We start from the raw sequence: 27,137 nt of genomic DNA on the forward strand, positions 1-27,137 counted from the left end.
GTACTTGCTCAGACTAGATATTTTTTGTTAATTTTTAAGTACGAGTACAAAGGAAAAGAGAATGAATATCGGGCCCAGATTTTGGGATAGTCAGTGACTCTGCACAACTTCCTTTGCTGCCATATTTTAATAGGTGCTGGAGCATTGTTGCCACCATCATACATCCGGCATGGCTTACCACATGTCCTCTAGAAGGGTGCTGGTCCTACAACAAAAGCAACTTTGAAAAGAAAATTCAGAGCAGTGTCTGCAAACCCCCACGCACTGACAGGCCTTGTGGTTCCTGGCTTCTCTGTGACACAAGTTTCCATGGTAACAGGAATGCCATGCCAGAGAAGTAGGAGGGACACCACAGGACCTGTAAGGCTCACAGGCCCGTTGCTGAATTTTCTTTTCATAGTTGCTGCTGGTGTTAGAAGACTAGTATTCTTCTGGAGGATAAAGCATAGAGATTCAGAGGTGAGGAGAGTCAATTTCCTCCTCTCCCTAGGGTTACCATATTTGTGAAGACCAACAAAAGAGGACATAAAAAAAAAAAATAGTTGCTACATTTGCTAAAGAAATATCTAAACATAGCAAATGTGTAAATGGCTTTTAGTCATAAACATACAACAAACAGTGACTGACTTATAGAACAACAATAGCTATAGAGCTACCAGATGTCCGGACTTTCCCGGACATGTCCTCTTTTTAGAGGACTTTCTGGGTGTCCGGACGGGTTTTCAAAACCCAGCAGTTTGTCTGAGTTTTGAAAACCGGTGGGAGCTCAGGGCCACATCTGGAGGACATCTGCACAATCACAGATGAGATGCGATGATGTCACGTTCAGGTGCATGACATCATTGCATTAGCACATGTGTGGATGCCCTCCAGAGGCAGCCCCAAAGAGACAAGATTTGTGTGGGGTCGGGGTTGGGGGGAGGAAGGGGGTGTGGCTGTGGGCGAAATAAGGTGAGACTATGGGCGGACCGGGGTGGGGCTATGGACTTACTGGGGCAGGTCCACGTGTCCTCTTTTTTCTTTTATTTATTTTTAAACACAAATTATTACAAGCATCCACTTGGTACACAAATACAGATAAAGAACCTAGAAGAAAAATTCTCTTAGAAAAAATTAACTAATTAAATCCTCCTTAGGCCACAATATAGGGGAGATTAAGTCAATTAAAATGATAATTAGAAGGAGTTCAAAAAGAAGGGAAAAAAATGGCCTTAACACAACAAACAGTAATTTCTAATTTTCTCAACTCTTAATGATCGTTAATCTTTAAAGACTTTTTTAAATTGAATGAAGGCTTTCAACTGATCTGGATTGAAAAAAAACAAAAACATATTTTGAATATCCCAGATTTACCAGACATTTACAAGGATAAACTAATATAAAAAATGCTCCCACGTTCAAAGTTTCCTGCTGATATGAAAGAAAAATCTTTCTATGTTCAGCCTTTTCAACTCTCCACCAGCCTTCCCTGGACCTTTCCACCTCCCGACTTGAACCGGGAGCAGCAAGAACAGAGCGGGAGCAGGGCTAAGCACCCCCAGGGCGTGGGAGCGAACTCCGCCCCTCCCCCTTGCACCGCTGAGCCAATTGGAAGGCTCAGTGGGAATGGTCCGGCAGTTTGAATCTGCCCCACAGCCTTTTCAACTCTCCACCAGCCTTCCCTTGACCTTTCCACCTCCCGACTTGAACCGGGAGCAGCAAGAACAGAGCGGGAGCAGGGCTAAGCACCCCCAGGGCGTGGGAGCGAACTCCGCCCCCCCTCCTAGCCTAGTTGAAAGGCTCAGCGGGAACGATCCAGCAGTTTGAATCTGCCCCACAGCTTTCACCACTCTACCTGCCTTTGACATACCAACTCCTTCAAACCAACTCCACCGCAGTGTTTAATCCCCTCAAAATCTACCTCTTCATCAAGTCTTCTCTACAACACCCTCTCGAAAACTCATACTCCCTCCTATCAAAAATCTACTCCTATCAAAAATCTACTCAAAACCAACAACCGAACCTCTCCATCTCCAAATCCTCCTCCTGCCACCAAAATGAAATTAATACCTCATATACACACCCAGGTCATTCTACTGATAATCCTTCTCATTACCAGCTGGAAGACAGTAGCAAACAACATACTTATCACACCCACCAGCTCAATCACAAACAAAAGCCACTACCATAACAGGAACACCCCAACAGTTAGAAGCCCAAACCAACATTCAACAACCAATCACCCTAACATGGAGAAGAAGATCAACTCACCCCAAGACCAAACATCCACATCCCTCTAAATCACTCATCTATCCTGCAATAACACAAAATTATCACGCAGAAACCACCACACTAACATGTGCCTACTTAAACATCAGAGCCATAGGACCAAAAACAGAACACATAAAAAACTGGATAAAAAACGAAAACCTAGACTGCCTCTTCCTCACAGAAACCTGGCTAACCTCAGACACAGATCCCAGAATAACAGAAGTATGCCCTCAGGGATACAAAATAACTGTGACCTGCAGAGAGAAAAAAAGAGGAGGAGGACTAGCAATCTTAATCAAAGACTCCTTAAACCTAAAGATACTTGAAAAAACCTCTACCCCACACATGGACCTCCTTGCACCACATCTCTCAAACATCTCTTGCATCTCTCAAGCACCACACTAAAAAACTCAATAAACTGCATGCTCTGTTACATAACACCAGGAAACTGGACCGCAGCAAGACCTGAATTCGAAAACTTCATATACCAAAACTCATTAACAGCTGAATACAATCTTATCCTTGGAGATCTAAACCTACATCTCAAAGACCAAGCATCCAAACCAGTAGATAACTGTCTATCATTCCTCAATGCCTTATCATTCCAAATTTTAAACCCACAAACCACTCATGATAAAGGACACCAACTGGACATCGCAGCCTTCATGACTCATCAACTTTCCACCCCAGAAATTCAAACATCTAATAGAATCTGGCCCCTTCACTCTGGTCAGACCACTACACATACACATTTAAAATCAGCTGGACCAAAAACAAAACCACACCAAATTCCAAAAAAATAACCTACACCTCACGCCAACACATTGAACCCACCAAATTCTGGACAAAAATAGATGAAACCATCCAGGACTGCAACCCCAAGGACTTCATCTCACACTGGAGCAACTTGAGCACAAACGTCCTTGATGAACTGGCCCCACTACAAACAAAAACTAAAACCAGCAGAAGATCAGACCAATGGTTTGACAGCGAACTACTCCTACTTAAAAGACAGTGCAGACAACTTGAAAGAAAATGGAGAAAAAATAACCTAGACCAAACGAAAACCGCCTGGAAAAAAATTAACAAACAATACAAACTACAACTAAAGGACAAGAGAAAAAAACACTACACCAACTTAATAGGCACTGATACCCAAGACTCCAAAAAACTATTCCAAATATTAAAAGATTTAACAAACACTAAACCCTACATGAACACAAACAATATCCCCCCCCCCCCCCCCATCAGCCACCATCTTAGCAGAACATTTTAGGAACAAAATAACAAATGCAAGAGCCACTCTCAACTGTACCCCATCCCACCTAACTGAACACACAATTCAACCCACAGAAAAAGAATCAACTGCAGCAGACAGAACATGGTCCCATTTCCCCAGTATACATTGGTCAGAACTCAATAAACTCTATAAAAAGTACAGCCACACATCCTGTGACTTCAACCACTGCCCACCATACCTCCTAACAGCCTCCAGTACAAAATTCCGCACTCTACTTCTACTCTGGATACAAACCATGCTCGATGATGGCTTTTTCCCAACCGACCTTAGCGAAATCATCATCACCCCAATTCAAAAAGACCCAAAAGGACCAATTGACCAGCCATCCAACTTCAGACCCATAGCTTCAATACCTCTATATGTCAAACTAACAGAAGGTCTAGTAGCCAAACTCCTCACCAACTACCTAGAAGACCACAACATATTTCACCCCACACAGTCTGGCTTCAGAACCAACTTCAGCACAGAGACATTACTGGGATCCCTTATGGACACAGTCAGACAACATCTTAGCACTGGGAAAAAAAATGCACAGAGACATTACTGGGATCCCTTATGGACACAGTCAGACAACATCTTAGCACTGGGAAAAAAAATGCTGCTCATACAACTGGATCTGACCATAACATATTACTGCAAATCCTAGACACAATAGGTATCTCTGATAAAGTATACTCCTGGTTTGAAGGCTTCCTGAAATCCAGAACATACAGAGTAAAATTGGATAAAGTAAAATCTGAACCTTGGTCCAACGCCTGCGGCATACCTCAAGGAGCCGCACTATCCCCTACTCTATTCAACCTATATACTGCCTCCCTCGGAACATATCTGGACAATCTAGATATTACCTCCTATAGTTATGCAGATGACATTACCATCCTCATGCCGTTCGATCAACCAAAGAACGCCATGACAGACATACTACATCGAACACTAGAAGCAGTAGCGACCTGGATGAAAGATCACAAATTGAAACTCAACCCAGACAAAACAAAATTCATCCTCCTCGAAAATAACAAAGCCCCAACATTAACCAGTATAGACATCAACTCAATCAACTACCCCATTCAAACCACCCTAAAACTATTAGGAATGACTATAGACAGATGCTGCACCATGCTGCCTCAAATAAATAAAGCAATACAGAAATCTTTCGCAGTTATGAGAAATTTAAGACAAGTATGAAAATTCTTCGAAAGACCACAATTCCAGCTCATAGTTCAATCCCTTATACTAGGCCTACTGGACTACTGCAACATCCTCTACCTCCCATGCCCTGCAACAATGACTAAACAACTACAAACAATCCAAAATACAGCGCTGAGACTCATCTACTCACTGAAAAAACACGACCATATTACAGAAGCATACATCGACTCACACTAGCTACCAATTCAAGGAAGAATACTATTTAAATTCTACTGCATGCTATTTAAATCGTTAAACGGAGACAGCCCAATCTACCTAAACAACCGCCTCTACCAAACTACATCACCCAGACATAGAAAGCACACACCCCTTTCACACACCCTCCAATCAAAGAAGTCAAACGGAAAAAACTGTATGACGGACTACTGGCAATACAAGCAGCAAAACTGGATAACCAAATTTCCAACCTACTGATAACCACCCCCGAATACAAGATCTTCAGAAAAGAAATAAAAACGATACTCTTCAAGAAATCACTTAACATATCAATTACCTTCCATCTTCCTGCCTTCACCCCGCCCCATAGATTCTACCAGTCCTTCTCAATTTCTCTTAAATTCACCAACGATCTACTGTATCCCACCATTTATATCTCTTTTTGTAATCCGCCTTCTCAACTTCTCTTGAATTTACCAATGATCCAATATTGTAACCCACCATTTATAACTCTTTTGTAATCCGCCTTGAACTGCAAGGTAATGGTGGGATAGAAATCTCTAATGTAATGTAATATATCCACACTCTATGACCATTAAAGGGAACTGTCATATTACGGAAGTACATTTTCATCATATTATTAAGATCTTGTTCAAAAATAAAAGATACTATCAAAGTTGATCTTTGAGTAGATTCAGATAGAGAATCTTCTATTACTGCTGAAAGATTGTTTAGATCTAAATGCCGCTGTTCCACAGGTTCCAATGCTCTCTCTCCTTGAGGATTCTTCTTAGACATGCTCAAATAATGCACTTTGTACAATGGGGGAACCATCTCAGGGGGAAAATGTAAAATCTCAAAAAGGTACCATTTGAACATATCTAAAGGCAAAATTCTAGGATGTTTAGGAAAATTCAATATCCTAAGATTCAATCTTCTATTATAGTTCTCTATCTGTTCAAACCTCTTTCACAACTGCATCTGATCTCTAGAAGCCACACTTCTAAAATTTTGAAGACTTTGAACTTCAGAGTGAATCTGTTGAATATTACTGGAAGATTCCTGCTTAACCTCCTCCACAGTCTTGACCAAATTATCTTAGAATGAATAGAAGTTACCTCATTTGAAGTTTTCTTGACTGCAGAGGTTAAATCTGTAACTGCCTTGCAAATTGAATTCAAACTGCTTCTATTCCTTCATTGCTCTCAAACCTTCGAGCTTCTCTTAACAATGTCTCATCAGGAGACATAATCAATCAACTGTTGCTCCTGCGTTGATACTACTGTAGAAACCGGACATGGTGGAAGAAAGAGTTCCATGGGAGACAAGCTGGTATCCAGCCCCATGGAGCCTGCCGTTCCTTCCAACTGGCTCAAAGCAGGGCTAAAAGCTGCTGACAATGTTGGTAGTGAAGACAAGTGCAAATGCTCACCCAATGTGTGTCGCTATCTTGCCCCCCTCCCCCCGTGTACTCTTTTTTCAATGTAGAAATTTGGTAACCCTAAGTAGATAACAATTTGCTTTTCAAAAACTTCTGGATTTAAGTTTGACTGAGTCTGACCTCAAGCATACTTATCAGAAGAGTGGCTATCCCTCAACAACTTTGGCTGGCTTCTAAGATATATGTGAAAAGTCTATGCATGACATATGCTTTAAAGCAGGGGTGTCCAACCTTATGGCTTCTCTGGGCCGCATTGGCTGAAAAAAATGTTTTTGGGGCTGCGTAAACGCTGCAGCAAGACAAAGGAGGGAACCGGTAAGACAGTAAACACCCCGGGACAGCAGAGGAAAACACTGCATTGCCCTCGACCGGGGCTGCACAAAATACTTCACAGGGCCACAGGTTAGACACGCCTGCTTTAAAGTTATGTTGCAAAAACAAAATTCTTTTGACAGATTCAATTAGCAGGGAACCAGAAATGAGATCAGCAGTGCTTTTCTTCCGCTATGAAGTATCCTTCAACCTTGCAGTCACATCTGAAGAAGGGACCTCTATGGTCCTGAAAGTTTATCTACTGCACCATCTTTTGATTATTTTTTTAGTAGTCCAATCTATTGAAGATTCAGGTTAATCAGAAAGGGAATCCTTGATCTCTTCTCTCTCCAGTTATGCACTTAAACATCCAATCTTTCTCTTGGCTTCAACCTAATTTGCCTTACTCCTTTACACAGGAGTACTGACAAGTTCTTTTCTCTTAAATTATAGATACTTCAGTTTTTCTAGAACTGAACTTGAGGGCCAAAGAAGTGGAATACAAGCCAGTGTATAACAAGTGGTAGATGCATCATATTTCCAAGAAGGGGATGGGACATGTATACTGCTTTTTCTGTGTGGTTTGTTTATTTTAGTCAAATGCTTATTTTGTATCTACGGTAGGGCAATGAAATGTTAAGTGATTTGCCCAGAGTCGCAAGGAGCTCAAGGGAGAATTGAACTCATAGCCTCAAGAGTGCAGAAAGCTGCTCTAACCACTAGGACACTCCTCCTCTGAGGTGAGCTCTCTAAAATGGCTATAACAGGAATGAACAGAGGAAGGTGGAGAAACTTCCAGTGATGGAAAAGCATAAAACATTTGCTGTTCAGGTGGATGCCTGGCCCACAGCATGACCTCTTCATCCCAATGTATAAGCTTGAGTGTTAACAATGGTGATATGAGACGGTTTGCCTTTGGCCTCAGAAGCAGGCATCTCCTGCCAAAACACCCCATATGTTTTGAAAAGTTGCAGTCTTGCTTGTGTTGGTTTTGAGCTGCATGAAGATTCCAGACAATGCTATTTCAGAGGACTACTAAATTATCACATTTCTTTTATATTATAAAAGATTCATAAAATATATAGTAATATACAGTAAATATGGACATTTTTTCTTTGTTATAAAAAAAATGTAATATGCACATGAAAGTTGGGCAAGCGACTGGATTTGTGCTGCGAAGTCTGAATCTAATGGGTCCATTCCCATAGAAAGTCCCATATCCTTCTATTCTGAATATACAACTTCTGATGACCTTTTGTCATACACAATTTTTTTTGTCTGATGTAACCAGTAATAGACTTACTTACTGCAAAAGAACTAGTCTCTGTTTGTGGATTTAAGGTTTTTTGCTCTAATTTTGTGTATACCACAACAGATATGAAACTTATTTCTATGCTAGGGTATGCTGAAGATTATCTCAGTCTATCAGATTCACTATTAGAACTGAATTCTATCTATGGCACCTAATTGGTGCAAAAAAAACAAACAAACCCTGAGCGGTATTCAATAAACTGCGCTTAAAGTTAGGTGTGGTTTATAGAATAGCACTTATGCCTGGGACTTGTGCCTAACTTTATGCGCACTGTCACAGGGAATTCTCTGTGAAGGTAAAAGGAATCCTTGCAGTACAGTGCTCCCCCGGTCATTTGCGGTCAGCGATTCACGGTCCCAGTCATTCACGGTATTTTCTGACCGCGAATGACCAGGCAGGAGAGGGCAGCCGGAGAGGCAGGAGAGAGCAGCCGGAGCGCCGGCGAGTGAAGGAAATCACTCACGGTATGCTCCGACTGCCTCTTCCTGCACTAAAGTCGGGCCTCAGCAATCAGGAGCTGTGTGTCAAGATTTCGCAGTTTTTCAAGATTCGCGGGGGTTCCTGGAATGGAGCCCCTGCAAATATCGGGGGAGTACTGTACTCCAGAACTAATGACCAAAGTAAGGAATTGCCCTAGGAGAAAACAGTAGATAAACCTGAAATTCCTCCTAAGGCACTGCCAAGAAAGAAAATGCCTTTGCATAGCAGTGCACAGAAGGAGGTAGAGACTCCGCATGCCTGTTTACCTTTTTCTAAGCAGCAAGTAAAAAGCAGGGTTACAAGACTACAAATCCCATCAGGCCAAGGGCAGAGAATTCCTAAAGCCAGGACTGGAACAGCTCCTGTACCTAGCAAATCCAGAACTGGTTTGAGCTAGCTCAGCAAGCACCTGAGCTCAGAATTAGCCAGAACTAAAGGCACACCTGCACTCCAGCACAAGCAGTTAGTCACTGAGAGAGAAAAGGATGGAGTTCCTAGTTGCAGGCAGTCACACATGAGGAACCCAGGAGGGAGAGAGAAGGGAGATCTTCTCTGCCAGGAAACAGAAGTGCAGGTAGGACCTCAAGATTGGGAGGATTTTGTTGAGGACTCATTCATAAATGAAGATGATATAGAAATGAAAGAAGCTCAGAGTACGGAAGAAATGAGTGAGGATTTTTCACATGCTACTGACCCTGATTTAATGGAGTGGGGCTGAGGAACATTAGAAAAAGTTTGGAGTTTATCAAGAGGAAATTGGTGGTGAATGATTCCAGACTAGCCAGGCTGTATTATTTAAAGCCTCTGGCTGAAAGAGTGTATTTTTTTTCACTTCTATGAAACTTGCAGAAAACTTCATAGCCTAAATCTAAGCAGGACTGAGTTTGTTTTTCTGTAATGCTGTTTGGGGCAGTGCATGAAAATTGGTTGCCTAAGGCAGTGGTCCCCAACCCGTCCTGGAGGACCAACATCCAGTCGGGTTTTCGGGATAGCCCTAATGAAAATGCATGGGGCAGATCTGCATTCCTATCATCTTCATTACATGCAAATCTCTTTCATGCATATTCATTAGGACTATCCTGAAAACCTGACTGGCTGGTGGTCCTTCAGGACAGGGTTGGGAATCACTGAGCTAAGGCACTACTGGTCACAGGACACTGGGGAACTCTTCATTTAAAATCTAGTGGGATCTTGGTTGGGATTTTGTGCACCAAAATCTACAGGGCGGGTGCAGATCCCAACACCTCTGGGGGTATTATGGTTAATAAAACTCCAAGGTGGATTTTCCTCAGTGAAAGGATTTACAAGAAGTCATAGCAGAATCTGGTTGAATAGGCCAAGTGGAAAACAGTGACTAGGCTTGGAAGGGCCTAGCCCAATGTGGCAGGTGTAGGCCTGAGAGCCTCAGAGAGTACCTTTAAAAGTCTGAAATAGAAGCCAGTGGATGGCAACAAGCCAAATAAAGGAAACAAATGAATTGGTTTTTTTCTTTGTATTTTGTGCAAGGACTATTGTTTGTTGGTATTTTGGAACTCATTTTGAATTGCTACTAACCTGAGTTACATGCATAAGGTGACCATACGTCCCGTTTTTGAATCCCCTGTCTCGTTGTCCCCACACACAGCTTCGGGATGCCAAAATGTCCTGTTTTCAGGGACAGCGTCCCAAAGCTGTGCACAGGGACAACGGGACAGGCGATCGCTTCCTGTCCCTCCCTGCTGCACAAAAAAAAAAAAAAAGCATCCCTTCCGGCCCGATTTAAACTCTCCCCCCCCCCCATAAACCCCCGTTCCACTGCCGCTGCTCCTCTGCTTACCTTCCTGCAGCTAATAGCACCCAGAAACCTTCTTCCCAACGTCAATTCTGATGTCGGAGAGGACATTCCGGGCCAGCCAATCGCTGGCTGGCTGGCTGGCCTGGAATGTCCTCTCCGACGTTAGAATTGACGTTGGGGAGAAGGCTTCTGGGTGCGATTAGTGATAGGAAGGTAAGCAGAGGAGCAGAGGCGGTGGACCGGAGGAAAGTTTAAATCGGGCCTGGAGGGAGGCTTTTTTTTCCCATGGTAGGGGGGAAGGAGGTAGGCAGGCAAGCTGGCTTTTGCGTGGCAGAGAGGTAGGTAGGTAGGTAGGCAGGCAGGCAGACTGGCTGGCTTTGGGGGAGGCAGGCTGGCTTTGGGGGAGGCAGGCAGGTTAGCTTTGGGGGAGGCAGGCAGGCAGGCAGGCTGGCTCTGGGGGAGGTAGGGAGGCAGGCAGGCTGGCTTTGGGGGAGGTTGGCCGGCAGGCATTTTGTAAGGGGGGTGGGACAAAGGCTGGAAGACAGTGAGGGGGACATAGGAAGGAGAGAAAGAGGCAGAGAAGGTAGGGGGATTGTAAGTAGAAGAAAGACTAGAGAGAGAAAGGCCTGGACCAAAAGGGAAACACAGGAGGCAGAAACAGGACTTTGGGAGGTGCAGACAGAGGGGGATAGCCCCTGAGGAAGAGCAGAGAGAGGCAAGATCATAACAGAGGAGGGAGAGAGAGGGAGACCTGGAACAAAGGTACAAAGGAGAACTGACACTGGATCTGGGGGCACTAAGGACATAGGAAGGAGGCGCTGGGGGCACTAAGGACATAGAAAGGGGCGCTAAGGACATAGGAAGGAGGCACTGGGTGCACTAAGGACATAGGAAGGAAGGAGGGAGGAAATAGAAAGGGACAATTGTTGGGCCTGAGTGCAGAAAGAAATGAAAGAAAGGATGCACAGTCAGAAGAAAGCGCAACCAGAAACTCATGAAATCACCAGACAGCAAAGGTAGGAAAAATGATTTTATTTTTAATTTAGTGATCAAAATGTGTCAGTTTTGAGAATTTATATCTGCTGTCTATATTTTGCACTATATTTGTCTATTTTTCTATAGTTACTGAGGTGACATATTTGAAAACCCCCAAATATAAATGATAATTATCATTTTCTCTGCGTATAGGGTGCTTTGTGGGTTTTTTAAAATTTTATGGTTGCCATTATGAAATAAGATATTGTGTGTACATGAAAAATGAATGGAAGGGATTGGGGTCGGGGCTAGAGTGGGATTGGGGGTGGGGCTAGGGTGGGATTGGGGGCGGGACTGAATATTAATAGATGTCCCGTTTTGATGAAAAAAATAAATGGTCACGTTATACATGCATTAAGTCTGGTGTGAAATAAAGATTTCTTTTGTGGCACACAAGTGTTTTGCACTGTTTTTTGATTAACTTTATTGCAGTTCTTCCCAACTACCTCTACCTCGCTTTCGTTTGGCCGAGGTCCGTGTGACTTTGGACGTGTCCAGGGGCCAATACCCTATCGGCCAAGCCCGGCCACAGCACCCTTTTGTTTTTTGGGGTTTTTTAAAATTTAAATATAACAATTATAATACATACAGTATTCTAAAACAATATGAGTCCACATCAAGGAAGAGAAAGAGGTCATTCTTGAACATACATAACCAACAAATAAAAGAAGAAGAAGAAAAAAAAAGCCTGTATATCTCTATTTTAAGTTTTAGTTTGAACACCCGTTTCCCTATCTATCAGGAATCTTTCCAACTGATCAGGTTCAAAAAAGGCATATGACATATTTGAATAAGTAATCATACATTTAGCAGGAAATTTTAAGAAAAAAGTTGCTCCCAATGATAATACACGAGATTTGTATTGAAGAAATTGTTTCCGCCTAAACTGGGTAGCTCTACAAACGTCTGGAAACATTTGCAGTTTCTGCCCACAAAAGAGCACAGTACCCTTTTGCACCTAGTGGCATAGCGAGGGTGAGAAGCATCTGGGGTGGTGCCCCCCCCAACCGCTCTCGTCTACACCACCCCCCTCTCGCTCCTTCTCCAATTCCGCATGCCATGCGTACCTTGCCTTCCCTTGTGCCTTAGTTCAGGGATCTCAAAGTTTCTCCTTGAGGGCCGCAATCCAGTCAGGTTTTCAGGATTTCCCCAATGAATATGCATTGAAAGAAGTGCATGCACATAGATCTCATGCATATTCATTGGGGAAATCCTGAAAACCTGACTAGATTGAGGCCCTCAAGGAGGGACTTTGAGATCCCTGCCCTAGATAGAAGTTGTTGCTCGCGGCGGTCAACAATGTGCTCCTCGCGACCCATCTGCTCTCCCTCTGATGTCACTTCCTATGTATGGCACCTGGAAGTGACATCAGCGGGAGAGCCGACGGGGTCGCTAAGAGCATGCTGTTGACTGTCGTGAACAACTTCAACTAGAGGTGTGGGGGATGGGAAGGAGGCATGGAAGGGAGGAATGGGAAGGAGCGGAGAGGAGGAGGGGTGTATGAGTTGAGTCTCTCACATTTGAAAAGAAACTCTGGAATGAGAGGGCATAGGATGAAGTTAAGAGGTGATAGGCTCAGGAGTAATCTAAGGAATTACTTTTTTATAGAAAGGGTAGTAGATGTGTGGAACAGTCTCCCGGAAGAGGTGGTAGAGACAGAGGCTGTGTCTGATTACATAAGAACGTAAGAATTGCCACTGCTGGGTCAGACCAGTGGTCCATCGTGCCCAGCAGTCCGCTCATGCGGCGGTCCTTAGGTCAAAGACCAGTGCCCTAACTGAGATTAGCCTTACCTGCGTACATTCTGGTTCAGCAGGAATTTGTCTAACTTTGTCTTGAATCCCTGGAGGGTGTTTTCCCCTATAACAGCATCTGGAAGAGCGTTCCAGTATTCTAGTATTATCTAGGTGAAGAAGAATTTCCTTACGTTTGAACAGAATCTATCTCCTTTTAATTTCAGAGAGTGCCCTCTCGTTCTCCCTACCTTGGAGAGGGTGAACAACCTGTCTTTATCTACTAAGTCTATTCCCTTCATTATCTTGAATGTTTTGATCATATCCCCTCTGTCTCCTCTTTTCAAGGGAGAAGAGTTCCAGTTTCTCTAACCTCTCACTGTATGGCAACTCCTCCAGCCTCTTAACCATTTTAGCCACTCTTCTCTGGACCCTTTCAAGTAGTACCGTGTCCTCCTTCATGGCAGGGATGTGAAAGTCCCTCCTCGAGGGCCGCAATCCAGTCGGGTTTTCAGAATTTCCCCAATGAATATGCATGAGATCTATTAGCATGCAATGAAAACTTTGACACCCCCTGATGTACAGCGACCAGTGCCTGGGATAGGCACCTGGGATCTCTTAGAGAAAGGAAGAGATAATGGTTACTGCAGATGGGAGACTGGATGGGCCATTTGGCTTTTATCTGCCATCATGTTTCTATGTTTGACTACCCCCTCCTCGCCCCCCCCCCCCACCTTACTATGCCACTGTTTGCACCCATAGAAATGTGGTGCAAATCCTCATGCCTATATGCCCCTTATTCTTTTATTATGTGTGCAACTTTGAGGCATGCCCCTGGTCAGCACATGTCCCTCCCATTTCTGTGCCTTCTTCGTGGCACCTTTATCATGCACTTCATAGAGCAGAGGTCTTCACTAATGTTAACGCCAAACAACAAAAAAGACTGATGTGTCCCACACCAAAAGGGATGCAACCAACAAAACAAAGTGGAACAGAAGCTCCGGATGACAACAGTCATAATCAACACATAGATAAACATACATGAAATGTGTTGTACCAGTCCCAAAAGTGATATAGTCAAATGGGGGGAGGGGGGGCGCCAGCATAGAGGGCCTATGGGCAAGTAGAAACCCAACATGGTCCGTCTTTTGGCTCAGCCTTCTTCAGGGGTCCTTCTCATAAGAATTGCAATACTGGGACAGATTGAAGGTCCATCAAGTCCAGCATCCGGTTCATAGTCTAAAGCGCGTGAGGACAAAGGCGTGCCGACAACCGAGCGTGGACAACTATGCGCAGGACTTCATCGCACAGAAGAAAAACCATATTTTAAAGGGCTCCGACGGGGGGTGTTGGTGAGGAATCCCCCCACTTTACTTAATATAGATCGCGCTGGCGTTGTGGGAGGTTTGGGGGGTTGTAACCCCCCTCATTATACTGGAAACTTAACTTTTTCCCTGTTTTTTAGGGAAAAAGTTAAGTTTTCAGTATAATGTGGGAGTTACACCCCCCCAACATGGCAGCGTGAGGCAGCGTGATCCCTATTAAGTAGAGTGGGGGGGTTCCCCCCCACCCACCCCCATCAGAGCCCTTTAAAATACGGATTTTTTTGGCGCGATTAAGCCCTGCACTCAGTTGTCCGCGCTCGGTTGCCTTTGTCCTCGTGCGCTTTTGACCCGTCACCCCAGCATCCTGTTTCTAACAGTGGCCAACCCAGGTCCCAATATAAAATATCTTCTCATTTGGGAGGGCATAAAGGTAGGAGCACAAGTTGAAACATCTTCCAATGAAACCTACACACTTAGAAATAATGTTAAAAGCAGCCCTGTCTATGACAACAGCCAATTTGTGCCAGTTACATTCATTCCCCCTTACCTTGGCTTATGCTACCAGTCTCTCTCTCTCCCTCCCCTCCCCCATCCAGCATCCGGACTAGCATCTCTCCTTCACCATCCCCCTCCCCCACCAGATCCAACATCTCTCTTTCTACCTTTCTCCCTCCAACTAGATCTAGCGTTTCTCATTCTCTCTTCCCTTTCCTTCTTGCCTCACCAGGTACTACAAATTTCATTCTCCATCCCAAGCTCCCCCACCAGATACCCCCCTCCAATACCAATTCAGACCCACCTCTAAAGATAGAAGCAATGCCTGATTGCTCCTGCTTCCAGTGCCACCATCCTTTACTATGATGGCCCTTGACCCCAAACGGTGTGTTTGGTCAGTCTGCCAAATAAAGAAATGCTTTAGGCCAGTATATCACATTTACACATGTGCTAGTATTCTATAATCTTAATGCACATTTCTGCACTAAGGGTCTGATTTTGGAAGTGGTGCCTGCAAAATAGGTGCCTGCCATGTGTGTCAATCACTGACAGGCACCGCGTCCATAATTGTGTCTTTTTTTTATCATAGGCATCTTAAATGTAAGCCAGCATTTTAGAGACCTACATTTAGGTGCCAGTCTTGCACCTACGGAGGTACATAGAGATGCCTTTGGACACCTAAGGCCACTTCCGTGCAAAGCATGTCCACACCGACCTTAGGCATCCCTATGTGCCTCTATAGGCTTGAGATGGGCACCTAAGAATGGAGTTTGCATTAAAAATAAAATAAAAAACCTTGCATCCCAATTGGTTCGTTGACGGCAATAGGATGTCTACCGCCACCTAACTTCAGGATGCTGTTTGGAGAATTTGGCCCTAAGGGTATAGAATGAGGGCACTAATGGTCAAAGACTAGTCTTAAATCATATTCAGGAACTGGAACAGAATCATGATGAAACAAAGCATCGAGTGAGACAACTGCTTTTGGCCCCACACTCAAAGGGGTTCCATGTCAGCCAGATCTTTCTTTGTATGCCCTGCCCACCAGTAGATAAAGGTTTTTCTGGCTGGCCCAAGGTACTGTAAGTCAGTAGCAGGCTTCCAGTTGTGGAAAAAGGGGTTGGAGGCAGGGCTTTAACATAGAGTATGACGGCAGAAAAGGGCTGGCGGGCCAACAAGTCTGCCCACTCCAGAACCCTCCCTCCTGCAAGTCTGCCCACTTAATTAATACGAACCCTCCTCCCTGGGGTATCCATCTTTTGGGCATAGCTCTGTGGTGCCCCCACCTGTTTGTCCCATCGACTCTTGAAGTTGAGCACACTACTGGCCTCAACCACCTGGCGTGGAAGATCATTCCATCGATCAATAACCCGTTCGGTGAATAAGTATTTCCTGGTATCACCATGAAATCTTCCCCCCTTAAGTTTCAGCGGATGCCTTCTTGTCACCGTGGGACCCTTTAGAAAGAAGATTTTTTTCCTCCACTTTAATGCGACCCATGATGTATTTGAATGTTTCTATCATGTCCCCCCTTTCTCTGCGCTCTTCAAGAGAATATAAGCGCAGTCTGGCCAGACGTTCTCCATAAGGGATGTCTTTCAGTCCTGAGACCTTCCTAGTGGCCATTCTCTGGATTGACTCCATTCTCTTCACATCCTTTTGATAATGTGGCCTCCAAAACTGGACACAGTACTCCAGGAGGCCACATTATCAAAAGAATGTGTAGGCAATGTGTAATGAGCAATGTGTAGGCAATGTGGCCACATAGGGAGCAAGCGAGGCAGGGGCTCCAAAATTGCATCCTTCCCTGCTTGGCTGGGGTGGGATAGGAACTCTAGGGGACGTGTTGTATGGGGCACGTTGCCACCAGCTCAGGACATTTCTGGTTGGAGGTACCAACAGAAGCTGATTTTGCCCATCCCAGCCTGCCCAAAAGTTGATTGTGCCTGCTGACAAATATCCAGTTAGCCAACAGGGTGGGCTGGCAAGGAGTATCTTGCATTTGGGGAATGTATCGGTGAGAAGCTGTTGGCAAGGGAGAGTCTGTTTCCTTTCCCGTTGTAAGTTTGTTTGGTTAGACGTGCATGCCTTGATATTTATGTATTTTGTGACTCACTTTGTTTTATCAAGGAGAAAGGCAGTCCATCAAATTTTAATAAAGTTAAATACAAGTACAAATATTACTACCTCCAGTAGTCTTTCCCTTGCCAGCATCTCACACTGGCACACCCCATCCTGATCAGCAACTCGCAAGTCAAGTTTTTCCCTTACCACCAAACTACTGTAGAAGTCCTGTGCTAGCTGACTGATTGGTGGGCTTACTTATTGCTTTTTTGAAGAAATTCACTCAAAGCAGAGTATAGCTTGTACTTACTCCTGTCCCCACATTCCTCTAGAGCCTGGACCTCTTAACGAAGTATTTGCAATCAGATTTAATAACTTTTTTAATCAGGATTTTTGTGAATATAATGAAGACATTCTGCAATATATCAGTTCTTCTATTAACTGAAGTGATTAAAATAGTAACTCTTCCTGTAAATGTCATCCATACAAACAAGTTAAGTTGAGATATATGAATCTATATATATCACTGATAAATATATATATATATATATATATATATATATATATATATATATATATATATATATATATATATATATATATATATATATATATATATATTAAATGAGACACTAAAATGAATAGGATAGTCAGTAGCTCTTATTATAAGATACTGGATATGTTACATTCATTAAAACATATCACCATGTTTCTGCAGACCTCCTGTATCCAGTACTGGAATGATGAAACACAAGCATTCACCATGCTGAATTTTAAAATCTGTGGACTGTCTGCCTCTGGACTGCCTATATTCAAATGTAATGGTGGCACCTAGGATTATTATTTCAAAAGGTTCCCTGTAATAATCTAAGTCCATTCAGTAGGTAGATCTTGATTTACCATCTCATTTAAATGACCCATGGTGCTGAGTCATCTAAGTTTAGGACTGTCTCCACCACAACAGGGGGCAGAGATAAATAAAAGAAGCCTTATACTGAATGCAGTATATTTTGCTAACTTGGTAAATTACATCTGTCTGCATACCTCCCCTAAATACAGTCTCATTAGGGGTTATGTATGTAAGGATAATCACGTGTCTGAGTAAGGGTCAATGACATATGTGCAATGTAGTCATCAGTGCAGTTCATTTAATTTCTGTACTTGATAAGCTCTTAAAATTGTTTTAAACACAAAAAAATGAGCTGCCATCAATGTTAAATACATGTAAACTGGAAGTCTTCAAGTTTCAAATAATTTGTACATGGTCTTAAGCTCCTAGAAGTTAAGTGGGCTGAAACCTAGAAAAGATCAAACTTTTTTTTTTTTTTTTTTCTGCAGTTTCATGCCACCTCAACAGAAAAATGTAAAACGAACCAAGTACGGGGAATAGTTGCATGAAAGCAGTACATAAGATGAACACCTTGGCTGGCTCCCTTTGTGAATGCATTATCCACCCAATAGCATAGCGCCTAACCAAAACATTCAGTCTCGGCAATTGCCCTTATGAGGTAAATAGAATACGCATATTGGCACTGCTTCTATAAACAGCACCTAAAACATGTCAATCATAAGTTAGGCTCCGTTTATAGAGAGGTAGGAGGGAGACCAAGCATTGCTCCCCATGACCTTGGCAAGTCACCCAAACATCCATTGCCCCAAGTACGCCAGGTAGACTGCGAGCCTGCCAAGACAGAGAAAAATGCTTGAGTACCTGAATTTAAAAGCCACCCAGGCAACCTCCATTGACAAACTCTGCCTCTCTCGCAGAACAGTACTGTTCGCATTTCCTTCTCCCAAAGGATGCAAATTCAAAAGATTCCTCAACAGGACATTCTCCTTTCAAGCAGGGATTTGGAACAACACCTTAAGCGACCTAATCCTGAACGCACTAACATACCATTCATTCAGAAAATCACTAAAAAAACACTTATTCAACAAATTTATCTGATCCTTCAATTCTGCTCATCTCTCACCTCTTCTAATATGCTCCTTCTTCCTATCCTACCACCCCGCTCACTCAACTGTCTTCCACACTTCCCTAATCTAACTGATGCAACCTCGCTGTCCTTAAAGCATCTCTTATTGTATACCATCTTGAACTGAAAAGGTATGATGGGATATAAATAAAGTTGCTATTATTATTATTATAAATAACTAATAAACTTGGAAAACTGGAATCACTCCTAGTTGGGCCTAAAGTGGACTTAGGCACCCGTAAGCATCCTAACCTTAGATGCACCTTAATTATGTCAGGGTTTTCTTGGCTTAAGTTAGGTGCCCACAGTCCAAAAGAGGTGTCTGCATGCCAAACATGCCTACGATCCACCCCCTAACCACACTTATCTTCTAGTGGGTGCATTGGACTAGGCCTCTACTGAGTTATTTATTTGTTTGGATTTATTAACTGCCTTTATGAAGAGATTCATCCAAGACGGCATACAGCAAGTAAAATTCAACATAGGTGCCTATCATCCAATTAAGTCTAGTTTAAGCCAATTAAATAGAAACATGATGGCAGATAAAAGCCAAATGGCCCATCCAGTCTACCCATCCACAGCATCCACTGTCTCCTCCTCTCCCTAAGAGATACCACATGCCTGTTCCATGCTTTTTTGAATTCAGACAGTCTTTGTCTCCACCATCTCTACTGGGAGACTATTTCATGCATCTATCACCTTTTCTCTAACATAGTAGATTACGTCAGATAAAGATCCAAATGGTCCATTCAGTCTTCCTAACCTGATTCAATAAAAAAATTTGTTTGTTTGGGGGGTTTTTTATTCTTAGCTATTTCTGGGCAAGAATCCAAAGCTCTGCCCAGTACTGTTCTCAGGTTTCAACTACTGAAGTCTCTGTCAAAAGTCACTCCAGTCCATCTACACCAGCGGTCTCAAACACGCGGGCCGCATGCGGCCCCTCCCAGGGACTATTTTGCGGACCGCGATCTGTCTTCTCAACTTCACAAGTTTTCCGATTGTGGAGAGGACAATCGCGTACAGACCACGACTGCTGTAATTGGACTTGCAGAAGTCTCTGGAGGGAATGTCAGCAAATGGCTCGCAGCTCGCCTAAAGCAGGGGTCCCCAATCTGCTTCCCTTCCCTTCTCACTGCCCTCCCCCCAAGCCACCACAATTGGGGAACAGGCCAGCGCTGAGGTCTTAGCTCTCCCTGCTTATCTTCCTCAGCTCGGAGCCAACCAATTCTCGCAACCCGACGTCAATTCTAATGTCGGGGAGGAATTCCAGGCCAGCCTATCGCTGCCTGGCTGGCACGGAACTTCCTCTCCGATGTTAGAATTGACGTTGGGTGGCGAGGATTGGTCTGCCCCGTGCTGGGGAAGATAAGCAGGGAGAGCTAAGAACTCGGCGCTGGCCTGTTCCCCGATTGCGGCGGTGGCAGCCTGTTCCCCAATGGTGGTGGCTTGGGGGAGGGCAGGGAGAAATAAAGAAGGTAGACGGGTCACAGACAGAAAGGGGCATGGAGAAAGAAAGAAAGGGCGGGCATGGAGAAAGAAAAAAAGAAAGAAAGGGGGCACGGAGAGAGAGAGAAAGACAGACATATAGAAAGAAAGGGGGCATGGAGAGAGAGAAAGAAAGAAGGGGGCAGGGTGAAAGAAATAAAAAGTTGGGGGAGGGAAGGAGACAGATGCCAGACCAGGGGAAAGGAAGGAAGGAGGGAGGGAGAGAAATAGGGAAAGTAAAAGAGAGAGATCGAAGGGAAGGTAAGACATGGAAACATAGATTTTGAAAAGAAAGCAGAAAAATTGAATATTAAGTTAATGCCAAAGATAGATGCAAGGCAGAAAGTGAAGACGGAGAGAAAAACAGTCAAAGGACAAGAAGGCCCTGGAAACATAGTTAAATGCACAGAAAAATAAAGTCACCAGACAACAAAGGTAGGGAAAATGATTTTATTTTCAATATAGTGATTGAAATGTGTCAGTTTTGAGAAAGGAAAGATATTAAACTTTAAATGTGAGAGCTGCAGAAAAAATAGGGTACTTGGAGGGCCGCAGAAAAAATAGTTAATGACAATTTTGCATAAGGTAAAACTCTTTATAGTTTATGAATCTTTCCTTTAACTGTTAAAGGAAAGATTTATAAACTATAAAGAGTTTTTTACCTCATGCAAAGTTATCATTTCTTTAATAAGACATTAACTATTTTTTCTGCAGCCCTCCAAGTACCTACAAATCTAAAATGTGGCCCCACTAAGGGTTTGAGTTTGAGACCACTGATCTACACCATCCCAACCATTGAAGCCCTCCCCAGCCCATCCTCCACCAAACAGACCATGCAAGTCTGCCCAGTACTGCCCTTAGTTCTTCAATATTTACTATTATTTTATGTTTCTAGATCCTGTGTTTGTCCCATGCTTTTTTGAACTCGGTCACTGTTTTCATCTCCACCACCTCCCTTGTGAGCGCATTCCAGGCATCCACCACCCTCTCCGTAAAGAAGAATTTCCTTACGTTGCTCTTGAGTCTACCACCCCTCAACCTCAAATTATGTTCTCTGGTTTTACTATTTTCCTTTCTCTGGAAAATATTTTGTTCTACGTTAATACCTTTCAAGTATTTGAACATTTGAATCGTATCTCCCCTGTCCCTCCTTTCCTCTAAGGTATATATATTCAGGGCTTCCAGTCTCTCCTCATACGTCTTTTGGCGCAAACCTCCTATCATTTTTGTTGCCCTCCTCTGGACTGCTTCAAGTCTTTTTGTGTCCTTCACCAGATATGGTCTCCAAAACAGAACATAATACTCCAAGTGGGGCCTCACCAACAACCTGTACAGGGGCATCAACACCCTCATTCCTCTACTAGTTATGCTTCTCTTTATACAGCCCAGCATCCTTCTGGCAGCAGCCACCACCTTGTCACACTTGTTTTTTCGCCTTTAGATCGTCAGATTCTCACCGCAAGGTCCCTCTCCCCATCCATTCATATCAGCCTCTCATCTCCTAGCATATACGGCTCCTTCCAATTATTAATCCCCAAATACATTACTCTGCATTTCTTTGCATTGAATTTTAGTTGCCAGATATTAGACCATTCCTCTAATTTTTGTAGATCCTTTTTCATGTTTCTTTAGATTACTTCAGAGCCTATCACCTCTTAACTTCATCCTATACCCTCTCATTGCAGAGCTTCCTTTCAAATGAAAGAGATTTGCCTCGTGCATCTTTATGCCACATAGTTATTTAAATGTCTCTATAATATCTCCTGTCTATCTAACCATGTTGCTGGAATTTTCTCATTGAAGTTCTCTCCACATACTAGTTCTTCTCACATTTTTTAAAAAAGTGTATAAAAGAATTATAGCACTACTACTTTTATATCTATGCAGCCAATCACTGGATCCATAGGAGACTGGATCCATAGGAGATATCCAATTATCAATGCCACCAAGACTTCTAAAGAAGATATAGTCCTCTATACTGAAACGTTTGCAGTATAGAGTCATTCACTGCAGAATTGTACCTCTTCTATCCATCAAAGATTTTATTTGGAAACATCCCGATTGACCGATTTGTTTCTACTTCATTTGTGGGACTACCATGTTGCTTTACATCTCCACAGTTTGTTCTGTATACATATTGAGATCTTTAAGTCTGTCCCCATATGTCTTATGACAAAGATCACTGACCATTTTAGTAGCCTTTCTCTGGACTGCTTATATCTTTTTGAAGGTATCCAGAATTGTACACAATATTCTAAATGAGGCCTCACCAGAGTCTTGTACAGGGGCATTAATACCTCATTTTTAAGAACATAAGAACAGCCCTACTTGGTCCATCAAGCCCAGTAGCCCGTTCCCATGGTGGCTAATCCAGGTCATAGTACCTGGCCAAAACCCAAAGAGCAGCAACATTCCATGCTATCGATCCAGAGCAAGCAGAGGCCATTCTTCTCCCTGTGCACCCAAGCATCCTTCTAGCTTTCGTCATCACCTTTTCAACTTGTTTGGCCACCTTAAGATCATCATCATACTATCGCACCCAAGTTCCGTTCCTCTTTCATGCACAAAGTTCTTCACCCCTTAATAAGGTGCTAAATAATTAACCCCCTCCTTTACTAACGCATAGCGTGGGTTTTAGCGCTGGCAGTGGCAGTAACTGCTCCAACGCTCATAGAATTCCCCGCTGCCAGCACTAAAACCCACGCTTTGCATTAGTAAAGAAAGGGGTAAGTTAGGCACCTTGATCGGCTAGGCACACCAGTCTAGGTGCTTAACTTTAGGCATCGTTTATAGAATCTGGGCCATTGAGTAACACCATCAGACAATAAACAGACATGGAAGCTGACATTTGATTCCATATGAAAGAAAATATGTAAAGACCAAATATAACATATGCATTATTTAATGTTTTATATAAAATGCTTAATATGAAGACAATGCTGTAGTTTCAGAGAAATGAAAGCTCTCATCAGGGTTTTATTTCTGTCATTTCTTTACATGCAGATGGAGCGGTTTGTGGGACACATTACTGCTACATAGTTCATGGGAGCGGGCTGTTCCTTTTCACTTCCTATGTGGTTACACTATCTGCTGAACGAGTGACTGTGGCATGTCCTGTAGTTTTGAAGCTTTGCACTCCAATGCTGAGACACACACAGTGAAACTGATGCTTGATCATTGTTATGCATATTCAGCCATTTCCCAGAAATGTCCAGTAGATTTGAAAAAAAAAAAAAAAAGTTTTAAACACTACAATACGTCTTTTATATACTCATCTGATTTTCATGAAATGCTGCCAACCTCTAGGGCAGTCCCCCCCATCGGGTCTAGTACGATTCATTGTAGCTGTTTCAGTGCTGAATCAATCGCAGTGTCCCGCTCCACACCCCCCTTGAATCAAATCTTAAGCCCCACTGTCCCCAGCCAGGCTCAGAGCCTAGGACCCTGCAGAAGATGCCACCCCCCCTATGTCCTGCGAGTGTTCTTTTGGCCACTATGACTCATCCTACACCCCAGCATGGAATGGGAAGATTCATGCCTTGTTTGGGGGAAGCAATGCCCCCCACACCCCTGAATCAAATATTAAGCCCCACTGTCCCCCAGCCAGGGACTGAATCTGGGACCGTGCAGAAGATTCCGCCCTCTGCATCCTGTCGTTGAGTGCAACCATTTCAGCGCATCTGCGATGAAACATCCTGCAATAAAGTGGCCGCAATGAATCATCTCATCCCATTCCAATCCCCATCAACTTCTCTGTAAAGTCCCTTGCTGATTGTCTAGCCCGCTTCACTGTAACATGTTGATATTGTGTTTCTCACTAATTGTACTCTGTAATCACTGACTGCTCAATGACATCTTCCTTACCTGTATTCTGGAATTAGCTGATTGTCCAGCCTGCTTCACTGTAAACTGCCCAGAAGTCGCAAAATTGTGGCGGTATAGAAAAAATAAAGTTATTATTATTATTATTAAAGTTTAAAAGGGGATAGTTTCTGTACAAATGTAAGGAAGTTCTTCTTCACCCAGAGAGTGGTGGAAAACTGGAACGCTCTTCCAGAGGCTGTTATAGGGAAAAACACCCTTCAGGGATTCAAGACAAAGTTAGACAAGTTCCTGTTGAACCAGAATGTGCCCAGGTAAGGCTAGACTCAGTTAGGGCACTGGTCTTTGATCTAAGGGCCGCCGCGTGAGCGAACTGCTGGGCACAATGGACCTCTGGTCTAACCTGGCAGCAGCAATTCTTATGTTCTTAGCATATGTTACTTAGCATGTAACCAAACCTGGGGCCATACCTGTGAACAGACAGGGGCATGTAACTTAACTTATAGAATGCTGTAAGTTGCTAGGCATGGTAATGTACACCTGCTGTTGCCTTGGCATATATGGTCAGTCTAAGTTTCAGCAAGCCAATGTGACTTTGCACTTATATTCTGTAACAGGTTAGGTGTGCATCATTGTCATTACCAAATTTGTGCTAAGTAGGCCTCATTGAGGCACCTTAATATAGAAACTACTTCGTAGAATCATAGTTTTATATTATTTATTATTTTCTTTCCCCTCCTTTACTAAATCGCGATAGAGGTTTCTACCATGGCCCAGAATGTTAAATGCTCCAATGCTCATAGAATTCCTATATTCCTCGGAGCATTTAGTGCTCTGGGCTGTGGTAGAAACCTCTACCACGGCTTAGTAAAAGGGAGGGAGGTTCATAGTCTAAAGCACGCGAGGACAAAGGCGCGCCAACAACTGAGCGTAGGACTTCATTGCGCCGAAGAAAAACCTTATTTTAAAGGGCTCCGATGGGGGGTGTTGGGGGGAACCCCCCCCCACTTTACTTAATAGACATCACGCTGGTGTTGTGGGGGGGTTGGGGGGGTTGTAACCCCCTTCATTATACTGGAAACTTAACTTTTTCCCTGTTTTTTAGGGGAAAAGTTAAGTTTTCAGTATAATGGGAGGTTACACCCCCAACATGGCAGCGTGAGGCAGCGCAATCCCTATTAAGTAGAGTGGGGGGGTTCCCCCCCACACCCCCATTAGAGCCCTTTAAAATACGGGTTTTCTTCAGCACAATTAAGCCCTGCGCTCAGTTGTCCATGTTCGGTTGTTGACGCGCCTTTGTCCTCGCGCGCTTTTGACCAGGGAGGAATAGTTAAAGAATTCCAAAATAATACACTCAATTAAAGCCTTGAAAAAAAATTAAGCTGGATATACAAAAAAAAATAAAAAAATTAATGTATCTAAGGCAAATAAAAAAACTGAGAACCCAGCTCAATCTAAAGTCTACATATCTCAAGGAGAAAATAAAATAATTACTTCCTGATCTATCAAGTGCTGAAACTAAACAATATTCTTATATTAGCAGACATCATCTTGGAATTGGCACCCCAAAAGACAAAGGGTTCTCCAAAGAAGGTACCCTAGTACTAAGGAAAAGCAATAATTGGGGAAAACTTACAAAAAAACAACCAAATAACCACAACATATTCACATCCTTAGAGTAAATCAAATATTTACAAGGAAACTTTAGAAGGAATTTGGTCCCTATCTGAAACACTCAAGGCCTCAATAACAAAAGCTGCTTCCTCTTTTTTGTGTGTGTACTTCTCAAGACATCAGGAAACACAGAAAGTTTCCAATTTATAAAACAACTTTTATGCCTATTTTTTTTAAAAAAAAATCTTTCTTCTCTATGTCTTTAACAAGATCATGTTAAGACATAGAGGCAAAAGAAGCAATCGATGTAGCCTTGATTTCTGTAAACTATCCAAAGTTTCATTCCCAGTCATAGAAGATGGGGTATAATACATCAGAGGAACAGTATCCTTAGTAAACCCCAGAATCTCAGTCAAATATTTGCTTAGCATCTCCATTGTTGACACACCTTTTTTCTTTGGAAAGTGAATGCACAGCTGGGCCTGTTAGGTGCCCGAAGTGTCACAAGGCCCATAGATACAAAATAGGATGTGCAGCACTCTTACCGCACCCAGCAGCATCTCCCCTCTTCCGCTTCCATCTTCTACCAGGTGAGTAATGCACATTGGTGCTGCACAGCAGAAGAAACAGTCATCCTCGTGGCCACCACAGGCCTGCTCTCCCCCCAACTCCTAGTGAGCACGGCCTGGGGAGTGGAATTTATCATACAGCATGATCTTATGGGGGGAAGAGAAATAGTAAAATCAACTTGACCCAGCTGCTGTCCTTCATTCGGCTGGTGGCATCTAGGCTTTGACTCCGGCACTATGTGGAATGCACTAGAGATGTGATTTCCTTTGAAATGACATGGGAAATATCAATAGCATAACCCAGGGGTTCCTAAACCTGGTCCTGCAGGCACCTCAGTGAGTCAGGTTTTCAGGATATTCACAATGAAGAGAGAGAGATTTGCATACAGTAGAGGCAGCAAGTATCTCAGGAATTTTCATTGTAGATATCCTGAAAATCAGACTGACTGGGGTGCCTCCAGGACCAGGTTTGGGAGTCGCTAACATAACTCATATCGATTCATGTTGGTATGAAATGAAAATGAGCAGAAAAATGCATTTTCCCCCAAATTCTGTATATGGCCTTTAAGTTGTGTGTGCAAATCAGTGTACAACTGATTTGTGCGCACAACTTAATTAATTGACCTAATCGGCACCAATAATTGGCAAATAGCACCTCAAAATTGACCCTATTGGCATTAATTAAAAGTTACGCACACAACTTGGAAAGTGCATTTCTATTAAAAGCATGCGCCAGTTGCAGGGTGCAAATTTGAGAAAGTGGCGTGGCCAGGGTGGATCATTTG

The 27,137-nt window shown here is 43.3% G+C and overlaps 1 protein-coding gene across 2 annotated transcripts in view; it reads left to right on the forward strand.

Moving 5' to 3' along the window:
* Positions 1-8,892: 8,892 nt before the first annotated feature.
* TRPM1 (transient receptor potential cation channel subfamily M member 1) overlaps positions 8,893-27,137 on the forward strand; it is a 182,933-nt gene continuing 164,688 nt past the window's right edge. For both annotated transcript variants that reach the window (XM_033919524.1, XM_033919526.1), the window contains exon 1: positions 8,893-9,034. In XM_033919524.1, coding sequence (XP_033775415.1) covers positions 8,975-9,034 — 60 coding nt within the window. In that variant the 5' untranslated portion in view covers positions 8,893-8,974. The remainder of the gene's footprint in view (positions 9,035-27,137) is intronic.

This window comes from Geotrypetes seraphini, chromosome 14, assembly GCF_902459505.1.
Source record: "Geotrypetes seraphini chromosome 14, aGeoSer1.1, whole genome shotgun sequence".
Taxonomy (NCBI): Eukaryota; Metazoa; Chordata; class Amphibia; order Gymnophiona; family Dermophiidae; genus Geotrypetes; species Geotrypetes seraphini.